The following is a 27,974-nucleotide window of genomic DNA, read 5'->3' as shown; positions in this document are numbered from 1 at the left end:
GCTGTCTGATTCCACTAGCATAGATTAAATTAGTTCAAACCATAGGTGGACCTCCTCACCTCCCGCTGAAGTATCTAGATAAAGCTGCTCTTCACCCAAGATCTAAATTTAGTGGTGGAGTTTGTTTGTTACCTTGCAAATTATAACATCCTACTATTGTGAGTGGTTTTGTTTGGTTTTTTGTGGGTTGTGGGGGGTTTTTGTTGTTGTTGTTTTGTTTCTTTGTTCGTTTGTTTTTTCTTTGGACCAATTTTCTTATTAGTGTGCCTTGCAATGAAAAAAATTGAAAATAATCTGGGATGATATGATAGTAGTCCTTGTCATCCTGAGTTTGTGTTGCTGCCATGTTCTTATGTTTGCCCTTCAGTGGAAGACCTCTGAATTTTGTGGTTTTTTTGTGCCTTAGTTTCCCTTAAAACAGGTTTTGGTATTTCAATGTGAACATTGATTTGTAATCCCCTGCCCAGAGAGACTAATTTGGAGGGGGATGTAAATTTTGAAATGTTTACTTCTATCTTATGATTTATACACCAATTTAAAATTTTCTGCTGTCCCCTTAATTAATATAATAAATCCCATTTAAATATGTCCTCTTACTGTTTCCAGAATTTTGCATATTTTTCTTGATGCACTTACAAATGCATCCTGTGTAATTAATTTTCATGTATTTGAATTTAGAACGCATAGTGAAATTCAACCAATGCTATGTTTGGAACTGTATATGATAGTAGCTTTCCTGTGTAAGATCCTACTGCTCTGTTTGTGGTTTACCATGGCCAGATGCTTTCTTTTTCTGGTTTGTATACACGTATGCACATGTTGCACTTTTTTCAGCCCTTGTCCTTGGGATGCTGCATTTAACAGCTCCTGTTTCTGAAGCAGCAAATGTACCAGGTGTCAGATCTCTAGCTTGTAATTCCCGAGGCTTTGTCCTGTCAGAACAATCCAGGCTGTTTATGTCTTCCAGCAGAGCTGGAATTCAAAACTGTCTCTTGTTTTGACTTCCCTAAGAATAAAAGTTTCCAAAAGTGCAAGTGGAAAATGATGGCATTATTCTCTGTTCATAGAAACTGTAGATGGATTTTCAGCATCCACCTGAAGCAGTCAATGGGAAAGTGTGTTACTGAAGCTGGCAGAGCCCTTAACCGTTTAATTGCTTGATTATTCAGTTTAGTTCTTCTGGTTCCAAAACAGTTTGAAATCTTGCACAAAGTAATTAGTATCACTTAATTATACTAAATGTGGGGAAAATTAATAGGTTATAATTTTTTTAATCTATTTAGCCATCTATAAAATGAATTCCTTAGATTCACTTTCAGGTATGTGTTGCTCCCAAAAATGCTTCTTCCTTTTCATTTGTTCCTAGCAAGTAGGCTTTTCTTACTAATTGCATCTCAAAGGTGGCAATCTTAAAAAGTGGTCATAGTCAGGATATCAGGGATGACATGTGGGAGATTGAGTCTCACTTTAATATAACTGGATATTTTCACCCAGCATATGACAGTAAGCCTATGATGGTAAGTTTTCTCAGGTTACAGGACAGAGATCTTCCATTCCATGAAGCATAGCAGGAAGGTTTGTGTTCTTGCATTTTCCCAAAGCTCTATGAGAAAAAACTGGCTTTGTTTATTTAGTTACTTTGATTTTGTAGAGTGAAAAATGAGAGAAGTGATGGTTAATTTTTTTTTTAATGTTAGATCCATCCTGTGGTTTGCTGCCTTTGCAAAATGGTTTTGTTCTTCAAAATAAAGACTTAAGCATTATTCTTTATTAAATACTTGCATGAATAGCTGCAAGGTACTAATTCAGGTTTGGTTTTCATTGAGGAGATAACCAAGAGATGAGCGGTGTGCTTTCTGTAAATATCTCTTACATTTCGAATGCATTTTTAAATTAACTTACCTAACCAGTAGCAGAACTGGCAGATGTTTTCAGGAGATGCACACTGTTATGCTTTTCTTTGACTGAATTAGTGAAAGCTTTACCTTTAATGGGTAAAGTGTTTAGAGTTGGAGAAAGGTACCAGATGCTTCCTTAGAAGTCTTGCTAAAAATGTGATGAACATGTGAAATCTTTACTTGCTATTCAGTGAATAAGCCTTTTTGTATGTTGAAAGTTTAATTTAAATCCTCTTTCAGACAGCATCTTTTGTGATTTTTTTTTTATTTTTTTGTTATTGTTCATCTGTAGGTTCCTTCAGAGAAATCAGAATCCTTTGCATCCATGTTGAGACGCTCTCCTTTAATTCAGATGGGGCCTGCCAAAGATAAAATTGCTATTGGTCAAATATTCCATATTGTAGAAGATGATCTTTACATAGATTTTGGTGGCAAGTTTCACTGTGTGTGCAAAAGACCAGAAGTTGATGGAAAGTAAGTAATAAACTTACGGTAGGTGATTGATATCTGTGAATGACATCCTGAAATTCTTAGCTAAGGGACTTGAATGTCTTCTGGAATGACCTTGGATACTGGGGTTTAAACTGTGTAAGTTAATGTGCAGAATGAAAATTTGTTATTTGGTCATAAACAGATCTGGATAGATCATCATTGTCTGGAATTCAGATTCCTTTACACATTTACATTATTGCTATCCATGTTTTTCCAACTTGTGATGAGCAAAGGAAGTTACTGGGTGTTTAGTCACTGAAAAAAGGGAAATAGTTGTCAAGCACTGTTTATTAAAATACTTGGGAGTTTTGTGGATGTGGAACTTCAATCCCATGTAAGTATTCTTAGGCAGTAGCTATCTCTGCTAAGCATAGATACATGAGGTGATGTACTGGGGACTTCACATGTTATTTGTGATAATGCTTTTCATAGCAGATGATCAGTGCTAATGTGGTCAGATATTCCATATTGTAGCAGGTGATTTTATATAGATTTTGGTGTCAAGTTTCACTCTGTCCCGAAGTAGAACATCTGTGATGGAACTAGAACAGTTATGCTAGGGAATACAGTATTTTGAGAGCTAAAGGATAAGAAAGCAATGCATTCTAGTGGAAATAGCATTTATAAGCTTTCTGAACTGTCTTTGGCACCTTATAATTGTGTATTATTCAAAGATCTCTTGTCTATTAAATTTGTCTCCAGGTTGCTTTAGCACTTATTTTTTAATACATAGGCAAAACATGGTCTTTTAAAATTCATAACATCAGAATATTTTAGTCCATCTCTTATCCCTCTGTTTCCCCTAAGAGAGGAGGAGCATCTTTCTTAATCTGCAATGTCACTGTTTTTGAAACAGTAAATATGATTCCTGTGATAATCGGTTCTGAAATAATTGATTTAACAAAAAGAGATTTAACAAATAATCACATGTTTGTGTGCAAGTCTGTGATAGTATTTTATAAGAGCACTTTTATACTCAGCTTCTTTTTTTGACAGGTCTGTGACTTTCAGAGCAAATGTGTTTGATGTCCCAGGATGAACTGAGTCTATGCCCGTCCCATTTGGCAGCAGGCAAATATTTTCTTAGTTGGTTGCTGCTACTGTAGTAATAAAGCCCTTGTTGCTGCTTGCATCTCTTGCAAATTCCAAATGGAGATTAGCTTTGCCTTTCCCGATCCCATTCTTGCATGTCTGAGGAGTGTTTCTATATTAGTCTCAATCTCCGACCATTCGTTTGGTTTTGTGGTCAAGGTCAGGCGAAAGCTCCCTGTTCAGCTGCACCAGCCTTCTGCCAGGCCTGCTCAGTCTGCACCTTGGGAAAGACCCTTGTGAAGCATTGAGGAGTTTGTCTTTATAGATCTTTGACGTCTTCTGGGCACTTTTTCATGTCAGAACAGCTTCTCTACCCTGGATAACCCAAAGTCCACTGTCCTGAAGCCTAGATCTGTCTTTTGCCGCTTTACTTTCTCACTTCCCTTCAGCATGAAAGCTCTCATTGGTGGTCTTTGCAGCTGAGACAGACATCAGTTATCGCATTCCCAAGCAGTTCTTGTCTGCCTGTGTGTAACATGTCCAGCAGAAAACCTGTCCTACTTGGGTTGTCTGGCACCTCTGGCAAGAAAATGTCACCAGGACACTCGCTCTGATTGCTTGCTCCCCTCCATGTTTGTTCCTGCTTGAGCACACATCAGGACATTTGAAGTGCCCTGTGGCAATCAAGGCTTGCAATTGTGAGGTGGTTTCTGTTTGTTTGAATGAAGCTTCATCCACTCCCTCTTCTTCATCCCACTGCCCAGAGCAGACACCCACCATGAGTCTCTGTTGGTCTCCTCTCCAGTTTTGGCCCATGGCTCTGAGCTGCCTCCTTGCATGACTCAGCACAAGGCTCCATGCTCTCATGTCTCTTTCTTGCTTCCACTGTACCCTCTTTGCCTGGATCTGTGTTTGCTTGTACAGTTCTTCCCAGGTTTGGGGAGGGGGCAGCTTTGTTTTTCTCTTCAAATCCCTGTGATTCACTCACTTTGTGAATGCTGAACCCACTTCTTGCTGTTTCCTTGTGTGGTGTTATTATTTTGTCATGGTGCTCTGGAATACTGAGATGGCAGGACAGACTGGGGGGAAGGAATGAAAGATGTCTTCCTTAAAAAGCTCATAGGCAAACAAGCATGTGTTCACTCCTTCCTTGTTCTCATCTTACTGTCAATAACTTACACCTTAGTTTTTGGTGCACGTTGCAGAGGTACAGGGAAAGATGAGGCCCAGGAAAACTGTTGTTGGAGCAGGTGCTTTAGAGTCAGTTGTCCACTAAACAGCCTGGGGCTGAGAAGATCTTGGCCAGTTATATTTTTGGCTGCCTTTTGTAATGATAAAAGCAAGCAGTTCCCTATAAAAATTGTTTATATTTCCTTCTCAACTATACTTCTCCACTGCTTTTGAGTGGGAGTGAAGAGATGGAATTTAATAGCCTGGGTATTTTTAAAGAAATTAAATTTGGTACTAAAGATAGTAGTTACCAAAATAATAGAGACAGCATTTACAACATTGAGGATTGTGGTGGCAGTGGATATAGTAGTGTTGCTACTCTATACTTAAATGACTTAAAGCATTAATTTGAGATGTAGGTGACTGATTCAAATCCCTTTTCTCTTCAGACCAGAAACCTGAATTTTTCTCAGACTACTTAAGTGTTTAAATGCTATTTAGAAGTCCTAATCCTCTAAATAAAAATAATTGAATAAGAAAGCAAATAGTTTAAATAATTCTTGCCAACTTTATCTAATTCATTGTGTTTCTGGAATTGGAACTTCTAAAATTTACCTGAATTTGCAAAAAAATTGCAGTAGCAAGCAATCTGTTGCCATTTATGTAAAGAGGTATCTCTTGAGGATATGTGCTTTTGCTATTTCCTTGGTCATTTGGCTTTTTTCTCACAGAACTCAACTATTTTCATGATATTATAATACAGTTTTATTTTTCTAATATGATGGCCTGTGCTCCTTGAAAATGCTATGGTTTACTTGAAAAGAAACAAAAGGTTCTTGAGTGTAAAACTTATTCTCTTGAACTACTCAGTCCTGTTCCTAACAGCTGTGATTTCTTGGAAAGTCCAAGTGAAACACCCTGTAGTGCTACCACCATGTGGCCATAAGAAAGGATTTCACCCTAAAGACTGTCTTGGGTAAAAAAGCAGCTTAAAAAAAAAGGTGTCCCTCACTTGGAAAATTTGAAGTAGCTAAACAAACACGTTTTTTCCCCTCAATTCTACTAAGAGAATTTTCACCTTTAAAAAAAACCAAAAGCACACAAACCAAAACCCCAAACAAAACACCACAAACTTTAAGGAAAAGAAACCGTAGAACAGTAATGCAAAATTTAAATTGAATAAACATTTGAAGAAACTGCTAGCTATTTTTGTTTAGTTTTCATTGATAATTTTCCTTTTTTTTGGACATCTCTTTCATAGGATTGCAGAAATTACATTTTGTTATAAGGATTGATGGTATTGAGATTGAAAGAATGCATTGGCTTGGTTAGAGATCAAATATATTGTTGGTAAAATCTTACAGGGGTTCGGCAAGGATGTACTTGATTATAAATATCAGTTTAATTTTGTTATTTGGGGTTTATTTACTGTGTCAGGAGTATTTATTACCCTTATGATTTCAAGATCTCACATAATATATACATATACTGCAATTATTAAACTCATTTCTTGATGTACTCTGACTTACATTCTTTATTAGATTTGCATTTTATCCCAACAGCACAGCAATTCTGTTAAATATCCAAAGTTTATACAAATGAGAAAGGGTCTGTAGTAAAGTAAAATTCCTTTTCAGCAATGGGAAGAAAGTATATTTTTTGTCTCTTTTAACATGCAGCGGAATTGAAGTCCTAAAGAAGAAAGTGTCGGTCTTACATCTCCAAATAAGCATCAACTTAATCTATGGCAAAAAGGTGCTGTTAAAACCTGCTTCTGACATTATCATATGGAATTCCTGAGAAGCAGAAAATATGGGAAGGGATTGTGCTGACACTACCTCTTGCATCATCTGCACCTGTACTGTTTAATGACCAATTCCCATCAAAAGCTTTCAGCAATTTTCTAAAATGTAGGATTGCAGGACCAGCTTCCAAAGAGGATTAAACTACACCTCTCCATGCCAGGGTAATGAAGCTTTATTTTCAAAGACTGCTGTAACCCTCCAGCAACTCCAGTATTATCAGACTGTAGGATCAGAAAGACACTTCCTTTATGCTTTAGTATGCAGCTGGTGCAGGGATTTCCAGTATATCCTGTGGCAATTTTACTTGACACCTTTTATACAGTGCATATTTGCCAAACTTAAGTAGTAGAGAAGGGAAGAAATCATTTGATGCTGATTGTGATTTAGAACATGACAGCTTAATGAGCACCATAAAATATTACCTAATGCTGTTTCTGCAAATTGTATCAAAATATTTACTCTGTTTGAATGACTGCCAGGGTGAATTTTATTTAGGAAACATTTAAAATTATTTTCTTTTTGTTCTATTTTTAAAATATTTTATAGATAAGGTCAGAATGGAATCCAGTTTAAACTAATCTGGTTTCTTAGATTAGGTAATGTGAGTAAGGCTGGTTGTTTTTAGCACATTCATTTTATTAAGACAGTCTTAAATTTATGTTGAAAGTAATATGGGAAACTGTTTAAAAGATCTTGTAAGATTAAAAAAACCCAATTTTCTAAAAAAATAAGAGAGGTGTACGAAGAGAGATGCTCTTCATGGGGAAGGATTTCAATAAGACGCTGTTTTGTTTAGTTCTAGTTTGTGCATTAAACAGTCACCATGTGTTAAGCTGGAGGGTAAGTTTGGAGTTACCTACTCTGTTTTGATGCCATGTGAATATGCTTTTTGAATGAGTGCATCAACCAGAATGAGCGGCCTCACACAGAGCATCCTGCTCTCAGTGTGGCAGAGACACTTGTACAAGGGGACATGGCAGCGCCTGGTTCAGTCTTTGCTTGCTGAACCCTCCTTTCCCTGACTGTGGTGTATGTAATGGTGCAATATTACGATGAAAAAGGTTAGAGAGAGATGCTGTAAACATAACTTTGTAACTCTTTCCTTTACAATATGTAATGACCAAATGACTGGAGGAAGGTTGTATAGATTGAGAGACTCAGCATTCAGCTCCTATTCCCAAGGCCTTTGCTCTTTCTTTCCAGGGGAATCACGGATATCAAATTCATATTTAACCATGGTTACTCCTTAGAGTATATATTTCTTCCTGGTCCTGTATTGTTGCTGACTGGAGTGGTACTGGTCTGCCAGCCTGGTACATCCTTTGGCTTTCAAGCTTTGAATGTTGATGGAAGTATTACTGGTAAGGGAAGGAAAAAAAAAAAAAGGGCAATTATTGTGATATATAAAGAAAACATATCTTGCTGCAGTAATTCTGGGTTTAGTTATACATGTTTGTTTTTACACTGATCTACTTCCTTTTTGCTGTCTGTTGCCAGCAAAATAGCACTTATCTGTAATATGTAATTCTCAAATGGAAAGAAGGAAATTGCTCACCAGCAGTACTAGTGATACAATAAATGATGCTTTTGCAAGTTCCATTTTCAAACTTACGCAGATGCAGAAAGAACAGGTCATATGAAAAAGACTGGCAACCTATAGAAACTTAGTGATTTCTTAAAAATTATTTATGCATGTTGAAGTTACTGACAAAATGCACAGGATGCTGAATTGGTGTAGAAAATGACTTTTGATTTCTGTGACGTTGTCTTGCTTAGAAAAGCAGATCAGCTGAGAATCATGTTTTTAACTCCCGATTTTGGTGTGTGAGGGAAATGAGCACAGTTCTGACAGAATTTTCTCATTCTAGTTAGGTGTTCAAATTATTGCTGTTAGCTCATTGGTATTAAATCAGTGGTTTCTTCCTTTCCCTGCTTCCCTTTTGTTGTAGTTTTCATTCCTAACAGATAAGTCTTTTTTTTACAGGTTTTTCTAGTAGTATTCACACTGTAAAAGACGCTTAACAAGAAGATTGAGAAAATGTGTCGTGGTTTAGGAACAGCACTCCCCAGTTTAGTGCCCCCTTGCCCCAAGACTCTTCCCCAACTAGATGCTTCTTGCTTGCTCCCTTCTGTTTCCTCTCTTTCCACTTCCTGTTCTGGGGATAGAGTTGAGAAAAAGGTGAAAATTAAGGGTTGAGATAAGAACAATTTATTGGAAACAGCATTGAGGTAAGAAAACCAACAGTAAGAGCAGCAATATTTATAACAAGTGTACAAAAAGAGGGTGATTTACTTGCAGAGATGCTCACTGAGGACACCATGACAGTGTTTCCCCCTCCTGCTATGATTTTTCTTGACCAAGCCATGTCCTTCTTCCTGGAAGCGAGAATCCCTTACCTCCACCCCCTGGCAGTGATGTGAGAAAGTGTAGATTAACAACCTAAACATGCCCACATTGCTCTGGGCTCTGTTCCCTTACTCAGCTCATCTAGTGTGAAAATTATGTCCTGTCTCTTGCAGGAAATGAATCCCCTTCCCCTTCCGCTTCCCCTTCCTCTTCCCCTTCCCCTTCCCCTTCCCCTTCCGCTCCCTTCTTCATGTGCTCCATTGGTAACTATTTATCCCCAATTCAGGTTCATTCTCTATATTCTTTTTTTCAAATACTGATTGTTAATATGTATTTCCAATATAAATATAATGTAGTTACATTTCTAACTGATTACAGTTTTATATTGTAGCTATTTTGCATTATGCAAGTTACTAAGTATTTTTTCAACTTGCATATTATTGTTCAGCTTTTTACCAATGCTTTGCTACTGAACTGTTAGAATTTGCAGTTCTGTTGTGTGTTTTTAAGCAGTTACCATGTTTTAGAGGTTGCTGTATTGCAGCAGTAGATTATATGTTCCTTCTACTAACATTTTTGGAAAGTTTTTGAAATAATTTTTGCTCATTAATGCATAATTAAATCAGAAATTAGAAGACTTACTAAAATACCTGGTATTATAATCTTACTTAGTCAACATGATCATGTACCTGGTCTTTCCCACAAAGCTATCTTTATTTTTTTGTCATCAGCTGAGGGGTTTTTTTTTTAGGTTGTTTGTTCTTTTTCATTTGTTTGGAAAGTATTTCTTGCCTATTAAAAAAAAAAAAAAAGGTAGTGACATAAGTAAGTAACTTGGGAGAATTTGTAAGTCTCTGTGACAGAGATTTCCTTTGTGCCTATAAGGTCAAATGGTTTAGGTCTATCAGTGCCATGATGCTGATATTTGTAACACTAAATGGCTGTCTGAAATCAAAGCAGTCTTTGTACTTTTCTGCTCCTTCTTCCAAGTTCTCCCACCTATCAGGTAAGCATTTTCTTACTGGAGGGCAAAATTCCTCTGCATTTTGAAAGATGAACTTAGACTACGTTATAATTTTTGAATTGTTAAATAATTATGACCTGTTCAAATTTGCTGAAGTATAAAATGAAGAGTGCACACACACACTTTGCTGAATCTTTTCCAGTTTGTATCTTTTATAGAAAACATAACCAGACAGCTGGTCTCCACATTGTGAAAACCTGTCTCTTTCTGTGATTAAAATGATGAGAATGTCATGTTGAAATTCTCTGAGGACCAAGGTGGTTTTCACTAGTCATCAGCAAACTTGGGTTTTGGCACTATGGTCAGCCTTTGGTCTCCAACTGTGCCCAAACACCAGGGAGAAATGGTAAGCACGACTGATGATGTTGTCCTGTTCCCACATACCAACACTGCAACTTAAAAAGGAAGCCTTATTATTTATACTGAAGAGGACTAAATTCAAGGAGGTGTCAGGAGCTGCCTTTTCTACAAAGCTTCCATATAGTGCAATTCACCATCGCTCCGAGCCCAAACAATGCACGTGGTGCCACTCTGTCTGCTGTTGAACAATTTCAACTCGCTTTTTTTAAAACAGGCACGAAGAATAGCTGTGTGATTGCAAACTTGGTCTGTGTGCTGCAGCAAATAGCCTCTAACTTATTTATAGCAGCGTGCATTTTGGAAATTATAGTATTTTTATCCCCTATGGACACAGCTTATTATTTGCTTGGTTACTTTACAATTGTGACTGTTTTTGCCACCCACTTTATATCATTCTTCAGTGGTTATTTTCAACCACAAATGGAGGTGTTGGCCTTGTGCGGTTCTGTAATACACAAGACAGTGCTTCCAAAGTTCCTGGAGCCCAAAGTCTGTAAACATTTTTTTTTTTTTACTACACTATTAGTTTTTCATCCCATATAGTTCCTTTAGAGTTTAGTTAATGTAATGATACCATGGGACAGGTGTTGGTTTTCAACGGTACAACTAGTCCATATTAATGAGGCACCCTAGGCAGCATTTAGTACAGAAAATACAGCACAGACCTAGGAAGGTGGCTGCAGTGCAAATGAGCCTGCTAATCAATTTTCATCCTTAGTTTTTGCTTCTGTCATTAAAGTAGCAGTGTTATGAGATCCAATGACCTTTGGAAGAAAAAACCCTCACAAAACTAGTAGCATTTAAGGATAAAAAAAGTTTTGCCAGTTCTGTTTTCCCATGGCATTGTGATAAGTGAGAAATGGAATATGCTGTGTAAAGTGTCTTGGGAGAACAAAGCAGACCATAGGTGGCCTGGAGCTTTTTTGGCAGTGTCAAAGTCTGTAAATACTCTTCAAGCCACACTTTTTCTCATATGTGGACGTGCATACATACACGATAGGAAAAAAACCTCTTGGCAAACTTATTACTGCATTGGTAGGCTTGAGTGTTGTCTGTAGGAGATGAGTAGTTAAACTCTCTCTTTTCCCCTAATCCAGGTGCTAGCTGTCAAGAACTGCAGAAACTGGAATTACAAACTCATGACTTGGCAGAAGAGTTAAAATTGTTTCTAGTATTTTGTTCTGAGATTGATGAGAATAAATGACTTGAACCTCTGTGTGCAGCATATTAGGAATTTTTCCCCCTCACCTTTGAGAAAGCCTTGCTGTTTGCACACAATTTCACTTAAATGCCTCTAGTGAAGTGTAATTAATTTCCTCAGTAGCTAGACAAGGCTCACAGAATCTCAGCCAGTCCACATACAGAAGATTATGGATTTTATTGAAAACTCTTAAAACATTCTCCAACATGTTTGACTCATCAGCGACTCTGGGTGAAGTGGATGAGGTAGACTCCTGCCACTTATGCAAACGTGGTACTTTTTAGGAGTACAGACAACTGTACTTGACTAAACCAATGAGCAAGTTGTAGATGTTTCTGGCTTAAAGTCTAGTCAGTTTGACCTGTACCTGTAACGGAGGTAAGGATTAGATGAAAAAACAGTCCAGGTTATTGTAACAGTATAACTGCTTTTATTAGGTTGGGTGTAACTGTGTGCTAAACCCTCTTGTCAGCATAGTGAGTTGAGCTGCAGTGCTGTGCTGATGTGGCCTTGGATTTCAGTTTGGGAGACAAGTTTGGCCTAAACTGGCTCATGTGCTCTGCATGGCAATCCTCTGGGAGGTGTAGACTTGCCCAAAGACAGAAGCTATTTAGTTTCTAGATTGAGAAACTGAATTAATGATGTTTGGGACCAAATGTGAATTACAAGTCTTCATATAACAAAGATCTTACTCATGAAAATTAATGCTATCATATAACCATGGGGTGGTAATTATTCACCCCTCTGGAATTGTTTCAGTAAGTGAGTCTGAGAAGGGAATTAACACAGCTAGGGAAACACTGCAGGTAAGGTGTATCAACCTCAAGCTCATAGAAGGCATGAGTCAGGCCTCCTGCAAGTAATGATTTTAAGGTTGGCTTTCTTTTCTGGTTTATGTCTTTCTGGGTTATTTAGTTTTTGGGTTCACATAATTTTTTTTTTAATTTGGCAGATACGGAATTTTTAATTATACCAACTTTTTTTTTTTTTTAATGGCAATTGATCTTCTTTTGTAACTGATAAAATTGTTGTTATTAGTAAAGCTGGAGATGTACAGAATTATTTCACTGATAATTTCTCTCAGTCTGCTATATAATACGAATTTTACTTGGGTTGGAGGCCAGTAACTAGCCATATATCTCCCAGTGGTCAGTAGTGGGTCCAGTCCTGTTCAACATCTTCATTCATGACCTCAGTGATGGGACAGGAATGTACCTTCAGCAAGTTTGCACAGACTACAAAACATGGAGGTGTTACACAAGGTGCTTGTGCTGTCATCCAGAGTGACCTCAATAGGCTGGAAAAATGTTGTGATGGGAACCTCATCAAGTTCAGCAAGAGAAGCACAAAGTCCTTCCCCTGGGAAGGTGCAACCCCAGGCACCAGTACATACTGGGACCACTGGGATGCAAAGTGGCTTGCCAGAAAAGGCCTTTGGGGTCCTGGTGGACACCCAAGTTGAACATGAGGCAGCAGTGAGCCTTTATGGCGAAGAAATTGAATGGTGTCCTGGGCCACATTAGACAAGCAGGTGGCAGGATGCAGTCCTCCTCCACTTAGCCCTGGTGAGGCCAGACCTGGAGTGCTGTGTCCAGTTCTGGGCTCTGAGTTCAGGAGACAGTGCAGTGAAGAGCTCCTAAGATGCTGAAGGGACTGGAGCATCTCTCTGGTGAGGAAAGGTTGAGAGAGCTGGGACTGTTCAGCCTGGAGAAGGGAAGGCTCAGAGGGATTTCATCAATGTGTAGAAATATCTCAAGTGAGTGGGCAAAGAGTACAGAGCCAGGCTCTTATCAGCAGTGCCAGTGACGGGACCAGGGGCAGTGGGCACACACCAACACACAGGAGGCTCCTTCTGAACATCAGGAAAGAGCTTTTTACTGTGAGAGTGACTAGGTACTGACACAGGTTGCCCAGGGAGGTTGTGGAGTCTCTGTTCTTGGAGGTACTTAAAAGCTGTCTCTGGCCATTGATGATTTATTCAGTCATGCATTTTTATTTGAAGTCACTGGTTGGTACAGAGGGATGGTTCAGCAGAGGGAGGAGTGGGTGTTTACTGCAGATTGGAATAGTCCCAAAAGACTGATAAAATTAATTCTGTTACTCCTACACACCAAACCCATGACAGATGCTTTTCTTCCCCTGATGCTTTCTGTAACTCCTTGTCAGCCTATTTAGATGCTGTTACCCAACCAGGGCAGAAAAGCAGGTAAATTCCTACAAAGCAAGGTAAGGCTTTTAAGGCTGAATGTTGCCAAACTCTGTAGGGGATTTGGCTGCTTTGCTGCTACTAGGCAGCACAGCAGTTGTGAATTAAAAAAATGTGTGGTGTTTAGAGGCAGTAATAAATAACATTTTATTACAAGTCTGTTATTTAGAACTAATTTATTCTCCTTTTCTGCTCACTAATATTCTAAGAAAATCAACAGTCATTGCTTCTTGTCTTTTCACATGCACTTGTGTGGAGCTAGGACAGAAACAGTAAAGTAGTATAATTTTTGTATCTAATGTTTTGGAGCAAGAAGCAGAGGCAGCAGTACTAAAGCAACACTTAGGTTGTATGTGTATGCCCTTACTGAGTAAGGAGCATCTGATATCACTGTCCCTGCTGTTGTATTTGCTTGCCTGACTTTTCTTAAAAAAAGATAGATAGAATGTTCAAGATAGAATTTTAAATTCTAGGCAGGTATTGCTGTTGTACTGGAAGAACTGCAGTGTAAGTAAAGACCCATATATTTAAAAAGAAAAAAGAGGGTTTGGGAAAGTGTTCTAAGAGTATTCAATAGCTGTTAAAACTTGCGTTAGTAGATTTTGAAGTCTGTGTGTGGTCACTGCTGCCATGGCTCTGACAGCATTTTAGGCACGATAGCAGCCAAGCAGGGATGCAGATGTCTTTTGCTTTGTGAACTTGCTGAATGTAGCCATGATTTATGGACACTGAAATGTGAAGTAGGATGAGAACCAATCATGGAGCATTTTTTAAATACAAAACCAAAGCTCTTTTTCCTTCTGTTATAGCTGTCAAGAAAGACAAATTTTATATTTTTCCATCTTGGCATTTTAATTTTTTTTTTTTTTTGCCTAAAGAACTTAAAATCCAGTCCCAGCTTGGGTGAGAAAAAACAACAACCCCCCAGTCCTTTAAATACTGAAGGAATTGTTCTGAAAAATTCTGAAGCTATATTTTGAATAATCTGCTTTGAGACGTGGCAGGCTCTGATCACATGGAAGAGCACACATAATGTGGTCACACTGTGTGAGCATGTACCCACTTAACTGAGAAACTGAGATGTGACTCTAGAGGCAGAGAAGTAACCATTGGGTACCAATACCAAAAAATGCCAATCATTTATTAGTGTTTGGTGACTTTTCTTTAGGGTAAAAGCAAAAAGGCTTAAGCAATTTTTCTTTGATTAATGATCTCATTAGAAGAAATGAAGGATTGCATACATGTCCTCTGAAACCTCTTGTTCTTTATTCAGTAAGAGTGAGGTCTTCCTGAATGATTTTCATGATTCCTATAAAACTATGTAAAGCATTTCTTTATGGAAATTCAGACAGGTTTAACCTGTCTGAAATCTTCTGGAAGTAATGGAGTGTTAGTTTAAATATTAAAATTTTAAAAAATTATAATCCACAATGTCATATCCCTATCAGAGTTTTCACGTCTTTTCTATACATCATAAAGAAATGTAAGTAGCATACCGAGTTTAATTTATCTGCAATTTGTACTCATTAACTTCAAGTATTAATGTAGAGATGCTAATCTCAGTGGTAATTATAAGTTGATTGCTAATCTGTCCTTTCAGTTGGAGAGTTCAATTAGAGAGTTCACTTCTTTTCCCTTGACATTATATATTTGAAATTATCTAAAAGTGTTTTAATCTTTCAGATCGAGTAGTGCCTGCGCCACTTCGCTCATCTTTGTGTTCCTGGTGCCAGGCCAGTCTATTACCACCTCAGTACTAGATTTTGTTCCCCCCCCGAAGCCTTTCAAGACTGTTCTTGGCAGCTGGCTTGACAGGGCTGCTGGAGACGAGACTGAAACGCGTTCTGCTTCCTCCAGACACAGCTCAGTAAACAAGCTGTGATCCTCTGCTTGGCAGGAGGCAGAGCTGCTGCTGCTGCCAGCCTGGGAGGGGATGCAGAGCAGCAGCGATGCGTGGCAGCAAATACAATATCCTTTTCTGGGACTTTGACTTGAATAACGCTTTGCTGTAATGTGGAGGTTTGTGAGATACTTGTCTGCTTCTACGAGATTTATTAAGAGTATGCTTGGGCCTGGAGTACACACCAGTGGTGCACTTAGCTAAAACTAAATTATAGTGAGTGGAAAGGAGTAAGGAGTAAAGCAAGAGTAGATTAGGCTAATGTGCTAAGCAGTGATGTAGGCTTAAAAAAACAAAAATGAAGAAAGGAAGTTTTAGGGGATTTATCATAGAATCATGGAATGGTTTGTGTTGGAAGGTTCATTAAAGATCATGTAGTTTCAATGCCAACCATGAGCAAGAACACCTTTCCCTAGACCAGGTTGCCCAGAGGTCCAACCAGCTGGGCCTTGAAGGGATGGGGCATCCACAGCTTCTCTGGGAAACCTGGTCCAGTATCTCACTATCCTGTGATTATTTTCTGCAACCTTCCTCTGGTCTCAGTCCAACAGGTCCACGTCCTTGTGTTTTGGGCCCAAGAGCTGCATACAGTACTCCATATGGGAGTTCAGGAGGGCAGAATAGGGGGGCAGAATCAGCTCCCTTGGCCTGCTGGTCGCACTGCTTTTGATGCAGTCCAGAGCACAGCTGGCTTTCTGGGCTACAAGTATACATTACTGGATCACGTTGAGTGTCTTGTCCACCAATACTCCCTCCTCAGGGCTGCCCTTAATCCATTTTCTGCCCAACCTGTACTTGTGCTTGGAATTGCCTTGACCCATGTGCAGGACCTTGCACTTGGCCTTGGGGCCTTTGTGTTATTCACATGGGCTTATCCCTCAAGTCTGCTAAGGTCCCCCTGGATGGCATCCAGTGTGTAGCTTGATGTCATTGGAAAACTTGCTGAGGATGCACTTGGTCCCACTACTTTCACCCTCTGTAAGCTTCCTTTTTGTGTTTGAGTTTGTCCAGGAACTCCTTGGTCATGCATTTGGGCCTTATGGTGATTTTGCTTAAATTCCTCTTAATGATCCTTGAGTATTAACCAGCTCTCTTGAGTTTCACTTCCCTCTAGGGCTTTACCTATCGTCCTTTCCAGGCAAATCCCTCAACAGGCCAAAGTCTGCTCTCCTGAAGTTCAGGGTAGTGAGCTTGCTGTGAGCCCTTCCCACTGCCCTAAGGATCTTGAGCTCCACCATTTAATGGTCACTGCAGCTCAGGCTGCCCTTCAGCTTCACATTCCCCACAAGCCTCTCCTTGTTGGTGAGAACAAGGACTGGCACAGCGCTTTGGGAGCAATTGGAATTATTCAGCCTGGAAAAGAGAAGGCTTCAGAGTGACCCAATTGCGGCCTTCCAGTACTTGAAGGAAACTTAGAGGAACTTACATAGGGCAGGACTATTTTCAAGATCATGGACAGGACAGGACAGGACGGGCGGGAATGTGTTCTAATAGAAAGAGAGTAGATTTAGATTAGATTGCAGGAAAAAATTCTGTATTGCGAAGGTGATGAGGCACTGTGGTGGTGAGGCACATCTGGGGTTGCCCAGGAAAGTTGTGGATGCTCCATGTCTGGAAGTGGTCAAGGACAGACTGGATGGGTCTCTGAGCAATCTGGTCTAGTTGAAGGTGTCCTGCCTACAGTGGGGGGCTAGAACCAGTTCATAGTTAAGGTCCCTTCCAGCCCAACCCATTCTATGCTTTTGTGACCTCTCCTCCTTGACTTCTCTGTCACTGAAGATGGCCATTACCATCAACCCATTGCAGGAACCTCCTGGATTGTTTATCCCCTGTTGTGCTGTCCCTCCAACAAGTATGGGGGTGGTCAAAGTCTGCCATGAGGGTCAGAGGTTGTGAATGTTGAATCTGCTTGCTCTTCCTGGTCAGGTGACCTGTAGTAGGCTATAATGTCACCTGTCCCTGCTGTCAGTTTAATCCTGACCCATAAGCTCTTGGTCTGCTCCTCATCCCTTACAATTTAGAATTGTTAGAGTTTGTCTTCGTTTTCTTCACATCATAGATCAAGTTTGAAAGGGTTTTTGCTGAGAATTTCCTATTCATTATAAGAAAAAATGATCATGCTAGATGTTAGTTCTTCTAGCTTTGTTAATCAGCCTTTGGATCTACAAATATTCCCATGGCAAGATATTTAAGGACCCTAATATTAGTTGAAAGGTGAGGATTTTCCTCCTTTAAAATGAGTTAAAGACTGTTCAGTAACATCATTGATCAGATCATTGATAAGATCGCAGGCATACTTTGGCATCAGTACTTTTACATAGTGCCGGGATACTCAAGTGCAGTCATGTGTCTTATATCTGGTGTGCAGAGCAGGCATGCCTGCCTTATTTAAATAAGGCTCTATGTAGGTATAAATACTAGAGATTCTTGTGCTGTTTTAAAATAAAGTATCTGAGGATAAAGTCTTCACATAGCTTTAAGGTTACTTGCTCTCAACTTGTTTGCCAAGAATAAAAGTCAAAACTTCAAGACTCCTGAAATCTTTCTGACTAGCTCACACATAAGGAAACTTTCAATTTGTGGGTTCAATTCTTTTTTCTGGCATTAAGCACAATTTTTTTTTTTTAGTATTCTGAGCTTTCTTCTGTAGCTGCTTAACATAATAACATTCTAGTATTTTGAGCTTAAAAACTAAAATTGAAAGAGCAGTAGAGAACATGCTGTTACTGTCTTTGCTATTTGTGATAAAATGAACAATATTCTTTGTGTTCCATTAATGGAAATCCAGGGATTTGTTTATTTTATAATACAATTTTCTTCTTCTCCTTTTTTTTTCTTTCTTTTTTTTTTTTTTTATAAAGCAATTCACAATCTTAAAACATACTAAACAGTTCTTCCTCTTTGACTTCATTATGTACGACTTTATCTGTAGTATGGTATACATGAGTTAAAGAGGAATTGCTAAATCTCTTATTAGCTTTATGCTAATCATTAATACTCTTTGAAAGTAAATATTTCACTCCTTAGAAAAAAGTCTGCAGATTTTCCATATTGTACAGTGAAAGGTCCCTGCTCACTTCTGGGGGTTTGGAATTAGATAATCCTTAGGGACCCTTCCAACCTATTCAATGATTCTGTGATAGGAAGCAGGTGAAGGTAACACTTCTGCTGTTGTGTTAGAGGGCTATTTCGTTTCTTAAACATGCTCACAGGCATGGGGATGTTAATAATAGAGGTGGCATTTCCGTAAAGGGAAAGTTGACAAAAATCATTATTTGAAGAGTAACAAAAATCTCCATGAAGTGATTTTTATTTTTTCTGCTAATAGATAACTAATAATAGAGGTGCATGTGCAATATCATGGATGTGTTAAATTTTCCCTGACCCATTATTTGCACAGTCTAAATGCGTGTGAAATACAGAGGTGCAGCCGTGGTTGTCTCGATACACTTCTCAGTTCCTTCTCAGCCTTTGCGGTGGGTATTTAAAATTAGAACTCCGTCGTTACCGTCTTTGATGTACCTTTCGAAGGGACATAGGGCTTCTGTAATTCCAAATCCCATGATCAGTTTTTCGTCTTGGTCGGAGCGTCAGCCTTGAGTTGTGTGCAGGTGCGAGGGCACGTTGCTGTTTGTGCAGGAGATGAGGCAGGGTTAGAAGCCCCCGGCGGGCTGCCGCCGTGTCACGCAGCCTCTCGGGGGCGCGGGGCGGGAGCGGCATCTCCCGGCTCCCCGCTGCAGCCACGCAGCGCGGGCCGAGCCACCGCTGGCTGCCGGGGTGAGCGCCCAGCCATTCTTCCGCCTTCACTTCCTCGGCTCTTTAGCCCCCATTGAGCGTGGAACAGTGGCGGGGGACAAAAGCTGTATACACTGTACAAACAGAGCACTAAAGCGGCAGTACACTGACTCATTCTTCGCTCTGTGTGAGAACTGAGGGGGACTCTATTCACCGCCTTTGTGCCGGTGTCTGTCAACAGCGCTGTTTGAGGCCAGCCCCATTGTGCCGGCCAATGTTTCTTATTGACCCGAGTCTGTGCCCGCAATGTTCCCAGGGTCGAAGTTGCGAGCGAGAGAATGTTTGAAAAGGGGTAATCGTGGGCTAAATGCGTTTTGCTGCATTGTCGTCTGACCTATTAAATCTAAACTGCGGTCCGCGTTCATGCAAACAGGTAATTATGTAGTCACAGCTGCAGCCATTGACATCTGGTTACCGCCCCGTGGAAAAAGGGGACGGGGTGATCGCCTCTCCCTCCAAGCTCTCAAACGCTGAACTTTAATGATATTAACTGAAAATAGAAGGTGGATTAGCAAGACTGACAGGTCAACAAGGTGGATACTTTATCCAAGTAGGCAGAAATAAGTCTGAGTGCAGTTGCTTGGGTATTTCTGCTGCCTTATGCATCAGATTTTTCCCATAGCTGCAGGCTTGTCTGGGCTCTGGAACCAGTTATGATATAAGGGTTTTAGATCAGGAGAAGTAGCCAAACACTTCTATCATCCTGTTGTGCAAAACAGTTCTGCAGACTGTTGTTATTTTTTTTGCTAGCTGCTGACAGTGGTTCTGGTCCCCATAGGAAGAGTTGTCAGGATTTCCAGATAACAGACCCTCATTATCAATAACCCAGCATTTCAAAATTTAGTGGTAAGTGTACAAGGGTGGTAAAAGATTCCTGGCCATAAACTATTTTAGGAAACTGTTTTTTCTTTTAATGTACTTTGGAACTGAGGGCATAGTATTTGCATGTAAATTAGTCTGACACATCCTGTTTCTCATCCCCCTTTGCTCTCTCTCCCTTTCTACTGAGAGGGAAGAGATCTCTACACAGCATACAGAATTATTAAAACAGCTTGCTTTTCTGTCCTGCACCACTTTCAGTGCTGGGCTAGATAACAACCACTATAGAAATGAGGAGGGAGGGTTACGGGGTCCTGGGTGACTTTCATGGCACATCAAAGCTGGAAGCACAGTCAGTGCTGGGCAGCCCTGGGTGCAGGGCAGGAGAGAAGTGCAGCCAGCTGATAAATCCCTCCTTTAAGGGATCACTTGCAGGAATGAATGGTTATCTGCTTCTCCTTGCATTTGCATCCCAGTGCTACTCCTTAAGAGTCACTTACTCTGAAGTGCTGTTGCAATGTGGACTGTCATGAAACAGAGAGATTAGGTATTACATATGATTTAAATACATAGATACAGATATATGTGTGTAATATTCCAATATATGATCTTCTAGTATTATGGGAGTACTGTAATTGCCAAAAGAGTGAAATGTTCTCCTTTAAAGGTATATCCACTGTTACAGATCAGAGAACTAGTTCTTCATTCATGGAGTAGGGAGGAAGAAAAGGTGGTCTGCTCAGATTCCAGGGAATCTGTTTGTATTGTGGATCTCTAAAATTGCCTTGTGCAGGCATCTGTTCTGTAATTAGCTGTTTCTTTCTTTTTTTGTTGGTTGACTTTTACTTGGTTTCTACCTTTTTCTACTCCTTACAGGCCTCTAGGACATGGACTGAGTTTCTTATGAAAAAAAGCAAGGTTAAAATGTGCAAACCAAAAATATTTCAAGTGTATGTAGAAATGTGTTGGCATTACCGTGGAGAGTAGGGAAAGACTGAGTCCATCTGCCAGCAAAAGACAGATAAATTTCATCTTCACAATTATTTAATTCAGTGGCTCTTCAATACTTACTGCTGTAGGAAAAAATAAATTTTCTTAGCAACATTTCTAGGCTATAGCGGGACTGTATACAGTCCCTTTGCTGTCTTTGCGTCAATACGTTCTTTTTTTCCAAATACATAGAAAGTTCCATTTCTGCATTCCCCAGCTGATGTATTAAGTTCATAAAAATACTAAATAGTTATAGGAGTTTGTTGTTTTTCACTTACGTAGCTCTGTCTTCTAAACAACTTTCCCATTTCTTTGCTTAAAAAAATGAATATTCAAAATAAAGTATTTCCTTTCAGTACCTGCCATTATTTTTTAGGGTAAAGGGAATACCAAGGAATCGTGCAATCTAAAGGACTCGGTTGTCTAAATCAGTGTTCTCTTTGGCTGTATTAGAGGAGAGAAATGAGGCTGAAGATTTATCCTGTAAAGGTCTGTAAATGCCTTACACTCCATAAAATATTTTAATTCTATAACTGAGAAAACCCATTCCACTTCAACTATGAAAAGTCAGGATGAATTTGAAATGAGAATTCTTAGCAGAGATCAAGAAGCTTCCTGGTTAAGTTGTCTTTTTCCTTGTCTTACCTAATGAGTAAAACTTGATCAAACTTTTAATTTGGGTACTCCAGTTTTGATGTTGTGTGCATCCTGTGATGTCTCAGCTGTAATTCTCAGCTGTCTCTTTATGTAATTCAAAAGGAGTTGTAAGAATACACTTTTCAAAGAGTCGGGGTTGACTTGTCTTTAGATATGGCACCCAACTTACTGGAACAGGCATTAACCACTGCAGCATTCTTGTATTTTTGGAAGGTGGTGCTGTATAATGAAAGAAAAGTTGAAAACTTAGAGGAATTATTATTTCCTCAGTAGTTTGGAGCAATAAGGTAACAACATCAATGTAATCAAGGGAAGTCTTGCATAGTATACATAATTTAGCCTCATACTTCAGCAAACAAGACATTATAGACAAAATTCTTATAGTTCTAGACAAAATAAGTGAGCAAAAATACAGAGTTCTTGGGTGTGTACTGAAGACTGATTACCGGCACATGCAATATGTGTACTCAACATTCTGGTGTACACTTGGTGGAAAATAACTTCAGTGTGGGCTCTGAGGTTCTTTCTGAAGTTGTTATACTTACTGGTAAAGTCAACCTTGAATATGATGCATATTTATGCAATTTACATACAGTGCATATATGGGCATAATCTAAATGGCCTTAGTTTTGTGTACCTTTCATAGAAGGAGAATGAAATGTGATAAAAAAGAAGAAAAGTTTCTACAGGAAATTAGTTGGCTTGTTTCAACAAAGGGCCCCAGGATATCATAACCAATGTGTAAAAAATTCAGCATGCTTGGCACACATTGCCCCTATGAATTCAAAAGAGCTCTGTGGAAACTGAAATGACCTTTCTAAAAATATATTTGAGGGCAGACCCTTTGAGTTCGGGAAGTAATGTTCCAATAGCACCGAGTGGGACAGCCCTTTTCCCATACATGGCATTTGTGGATTACAGCTCTACAGATAATATGGCAGAGAAACATAGGAATGCACAGTACCTATAGAAGAAGGCTTTCCTGCCCTCACTACTCCTTCCAGGGTTTACCTTCATACAGCCTGTGGGAAAGGCTTTATGGTTCTATAAACTCTATCCAGTTAGATGTTAACCATTTTCCTTACAAAAATTTTCTTCAGGTTTTTAAACAGTGCATTTATCTCACCAGAAAACTGAAATAGCACAAAACGTTAGAAATTATTCTTACTAACTAAAAAAATCCCTCAATTCTTAAGGCTGCTAGGGGATGTGCAGCATCATCTAATAATGACACAACTTATGAGTGTATTCATGTAACCTATGTAGGGTTCTGAATGTGTTGAAATGAAGAACTCAGTGTTGCTTTAGAGAAACACAGCTATAGAGAGGATTGGATGTTTTAGTTGTTAACATACTGTCTAAAGCAAACAATTTAATTTCAAAAAGGGAAAACTTGTACACAGTCAAGATCAGATAAGTAATGACATTGGAAGACAGCTCTGGTTTTCCTGCCACTGGGGCTAATGCACAGTAGGAGCAAAGGAGTGGGATTAGTTTACAAATTACCTTGTTTAGACTCTGTAAAATTCAAGATTTATTTCTGCAAAGTAATAAAAGGCTCCATTACAAATGCCTTTTATACTCTGCAGTATGAGGGCAGCTGGCTAGTCAACTACAATTTCTGGTTTTATAACTCTCTAGAAGTTGACACAGTTTGCTTTTTCCTGTTGATTTTATTGCATGTGGACATTTCCCATATTCAAGTTCAGATGATTTTTTCCCTAGTTACTAGAAGGAAATTAACTTAGTTTTTCTCTCAGTTACGTTGTGACTTCATTCCTTTTCTTTAGGGAAGATGTTCATGTACAGACAGGATGCAGTGCTTTAACAGACCTTTAGAACAATAAAGTATAGATGCAAACAGCCTCTGCATGGGTTTCCTTTTACCCCCTCTGACTATTGTCACAGCTTCCCCTCATTCAGTCCAGTGGCAGTTGTTCTTTGTGTGAGACCAACAGATAGTATTGATAGATCAACGAATGTGTTTATGTTTCATCTCTTGTAAAATATAAATGCAGCTCTGGATTCTTCAGGTTTCCTCATTTTCCTTATAAGAACATTTCTGCTGCTCTGAAGAATAAAATTAAAAACTGTTTGGAGAGTAAAGAATTTTTAACAGCCTATTCTTGTTTTTTTTTTTAAAGGAATTTCTGCTCTTTGACAAATTGAGGTATTTTTCTTGGAAGGAAAATACACATGGCAGTACATACCAAATTAGTTAAGGCAGAATGCATATTCACTTTTAGAAATACTGCTGGGAGGTCTAGTGCCAACCTCATTAATTCATCTTAATTTATGGAATTGGTAAGGTAAAAATGTTAAGGGCTTGGAGACTGCACAGCACTGGTAACAGGAAAGCTGCTCAGGGATTTTTAGGAGGAAGATGCTTATACATTGGTGCTTCTGGAGAAGGTGTGTGCAGTGGAGGGTTAACTCCCTGACACATTGAAGTGTCTTAATTAGAGCTTGGCAAAGAGCCATGGTCAGTAGAAATATGCAGTGTCTGAGACAGCAGCAATAACTGGTGGTTTGAGTCTCTGCTGAAGTCTCCTGCATTCAGCAGCACACTCTGCCTACCTGTTGTGGGAAAGCAAGATACTGCTCAGACCTGAAACAAAGCAGCCAAGCATTTTCCCATCCAGCTTCACGATTTTAGACTTTAAAAGAAAGGATGTGGAGATGTGGAGAGGGGGGAGATACCTGTCAATAAAAATAGCTTTTGCAGCGACTTGCTGCACGTAGTGGTCTGCAGCTGAAGGAAAGGCAAGTGAAAACTGCAGAGCAAATCTGGTTTTGCACACTGAAGGGAATGAGTGCAATACTTGTCTTAAAATAGGAAAATGGGAGAATTTGAAGTTTGAGGCTGAGAAGATTTTAAAACATTGATGACCTTTGGTGATGCTTGTCAAATTGGGAATTACTGCATGTGTTTGAAGAATGAGGATGATTTACTTTTAAGAATTATTAATAGATACTTCTTTCCCAAGGTTATAGCCTATTTACAGTCCTGGTAGGAAAAATATCAAATTTCCCAATTAATCCTATATTGTCATAGGATGGATGATGCAGATTAAATGTAAAACAAAACACAAAACCTGTTACTAAAAAATTAAATGGGAAACTACTTATAATTTCAGGACTAGGTTGCTGGATCTTACAATGAGAAATACAAAGATACAGATTTGGAATAAAACTGAGCTGATAACATTGTGTCTAGAGAAACACATTCAGAGAGACAATAGGGTACTTCTTTAGCTGTGTGCGTCCATAAAGTGCATAGAAAGGCTTTTTACAATGTAAAACCCAGAATTTGTAAGACTGCACCTTGGTATCTCTGTGAATGCTGAAATTTCCCATATTTGTGTTAGAAAAGAAGAAAAATGTGTTGTAAGTTTGAGGGATTTTTCCAGCAGTACACATAGTAATTGAGCTCTTTTATTTCTCTCTACATTTCAGTGGAAATTAAACACCTAAAGCCAGTCTGTGAAGGCCTGAGAGTTATCTCCTTTTAGGTACCATTGTATCAATAATGCATTGCAGTCTCATTATACAAAACCACAGTACAAAATAGTCTTCACTGGTATTAATACTTAACAATAAATAACAAGATTGAATCAAAACCACACTAGACTGTCTCTTTAAATCTCTAGGTAAAGATTTACTTCACTTCATACAGACTCTGCATTACATAGTAAATCTCATTAGTGACTTCCAAGTCCCAGCAGAGTGCAAGTCCTTCTAATTAGTGAGGCACTGAATGGTCATTTAATCCATGCCAGTAGTAGGTATAACAATAATTTGTTGCTTTAGCACCTCACTGGAGCACTTCTGGATTCTCTAACTCTACCCTTGCCTACTGAGTGACAGCAGAGTGGCAGTGCCAGTGTTGACCACATGTGTCAGGCTGGTGGGTACCATTATGGACCTATATGAGTAGGTTTTTTGCTGTATAGAGAGAAATATAAAAAACGGCTGTGAATTGGAATCTGCAGTTTGCTGGGATAAAAACCCTCTTGGAGTAAGATGGTAATGGTTCTGGAAGGCTGTCTCCTGTTTTATGCTTTCTATTCACAAGTTTGACTTTTTGGATGGTATTATGAACCTGTCACAACTTTCTAGCAGTGATAGTCCACCCTGCAAAGCAAAAAATAGCTGTTCCCATTGCATTCAATCACAGCCCTGGCTGCTTGAGGAGAGGGACCTTCTTTGTGAAGAACATCACCTGTGTGAAGAAGGGTCACCTTCTGCTTGAAAAAGATGATCTCTTTTTATCTGAGCTTACAGTAAGCTCAGATAGCAAAGAATTCTGAGTCCTTTGGAAGATTTTCCAGTATATGTTTTTAGTTTAAGGAATTGAGCTTCTTGTGTTTACCCACCTGCATGATAACTCTGAGACAGCCAACTCTTCTTGTATGGGCACTTAATTGTATGCCATGGATAGTTGAAGTGTCTCTTCCCTGCCTAGTGAAGATGTGGGGTATCCCTTCCTACAGTGTCCTTGAACATAGATGTGCTTTCTTCTGACCAGACTGGTCTTGGGTACATGCAGCTACTTTCAGGTTAATTTTATGGCAGAAGTTACTTGTTTATATGTTTTACATATGTTTGCTAGGAGAAGTATTTGGACAGTCAATTATCTGATCTGCTTTTTCATATATTTGTGCAATTATTTTAAATAAAAATGGAGAAACAAAGTCAGTACTTAAATATATTTCTGTAAACTGTTTGTATGTGTGTTTGTTTATTCTAAGGAATGTAGCAGATCTATGTAAATTTGTATTTAGACACTTGTAAAAATAACAGTTTGACCCAGTTATCTCAGAGCAGTTGCTTTATGGAAGAACTGCTGAGGATCAATGAAGGCCTACCATGGGAAAATACAAAACTGGAGTGTATAATGAAGATTTACAGTGAAAAACTCCATAGCTAAATTATTTGAAAATTAGGTATATAGCATGTGTTTCACTCAGACTCTCAATGTTTAATGTCAACATGTTTTGTGGACAGAAGGGAAAAAGTCAGTGTCAGAAGCTTGACATCAATAAATATTTTTGTGCCATCTTCCTGGCCTTCTAATAGCAAACTAGGAGGGCAGGACCTATACAACACATGCAAAACTCAGTTAAAACCATAGTGCATTGAATATCAATGAATAGTTCCTTGTTTGAATGAAAAGATTCAGTGAGTTTACTTCCATAGGATGCTGCCTTTGTTAATAGTAGCTGCCAGTATTTTCATTATTGACCAGGGTGATGAATCCTGAGTATGTTCATTAAATGTGGAGGTCATGTCCATCTGAGAGTGGCTGCTAATACAGTTTCTGGTTCCTTTAAATTGTAATATGGCCTTAGACTTCAAAATTAAGTTGGCAAATTGGAGAAGGGGCCTAAAAAATACTGTTGGCAATCAGAAGGTACAATTGCGAAGCATTGGACATACGCAGAGATGGACATCAAATGGTAGACAGTAATTCTTCAGAGTAAAGTCTTACTGTTGCTGTAGTTAAAAAGCTATGTATGAGGAAAGGAAATAATTTATGTCTACTTCTTCCCCTTTCCCAAAAAGAAGAAAGTAATAAGGAATAACTTGTCTGGATAAATATAAAGGGTATTTTTGATTAACATTATTATTTTGATCCATGATGTCTTTTTTCACCCTTTTTATGATGGTGATCCATTCAACTCCTTATTCCATCCTTCCTCTCCATCTCTAGTGGAGAAACCAGTGAGTCTGTCCTTGTGTCAAGATGATTTTCATTTTGATGAGAGGATTTCTTAGGCCTGTTGGTGGGACAAGTCTTTAGACGTCATGAAAACGGGATGGGTTGGGAAGGTGGCATTGGCCTGCCTTCATTTTTTTGGGAGGATCCCCATAGGTGCCAGGTGTATCTGTGATATCCTCAAGCTGAGACAGTCACTGTTCAAAAGACCCTTGTGGCCTTTCACACTGCTCTGTGAGAATGTTTTAATTCACTAAGTATTGATGCTGTGCGTGACCTCCTGCCACGTCAGATGAATGTCAGTCAGTGAGTTTGCACTGAATAAAGTATGGTATCGAGGGTTTCACTCAGAATAAAGGGCTAGCTCTGCACAAACACTTACCTACACCTATTCAGTGAAAAAGTACCTTTTTAATGTAGGATCTCTTGGTTTTGATTAAATTGTGTTAAAACAAGTGCTGAGTCAGTTGCATGCATTTTAATAGTTATAAGTACATGAAAGGAAGAACAGTTTGTTCATCATGCATTTTTCAGTCACTTCTTCAGGTTTTTATTACTT

General features: G+C 39.0%; 1 protein-coding gene across 1 annotated transcript in view; it reads left to right on the top strand.

Moving 5' to 3' along the window:
- The window catches only part of TPD52 (tumor protein D52), a 120,496-nt gene that overhangs the window by 56,936 nt on the left and 35,586 nt on the right, over positions 1 to 27,974 (top strand). The window contains exon 2 of the mRNA XM_058832607.1: positions 2,191 to 2,372. Within this exon, the coding sequence (XP_058688590.1) occupies positions 2,191 to 2,372 (182 nt within the window). The remainder of the gene's footprint in view (positions 1 to 2,190; positions 2,373 to 27,974) is intronic.

This window comes from Poecile atricapillus, chromosome 2 (genome assembly GCF_030490865.1).
Source record: "Poecile atricapillus isolate bPoeAtr1 chromosome 2, bPoeAtr1.hap1, whole genome shotgun sequence".
NCBI lineage: Eukaryota > Metazoa > Chordata > Aves > Passeriformes > Paridae > Poecile > Poecile atricapillus.
Note: the sequence above shows the minus strand (reverse complement) of the source record. Positions and strands in the feature narration are given on the sequence as shown.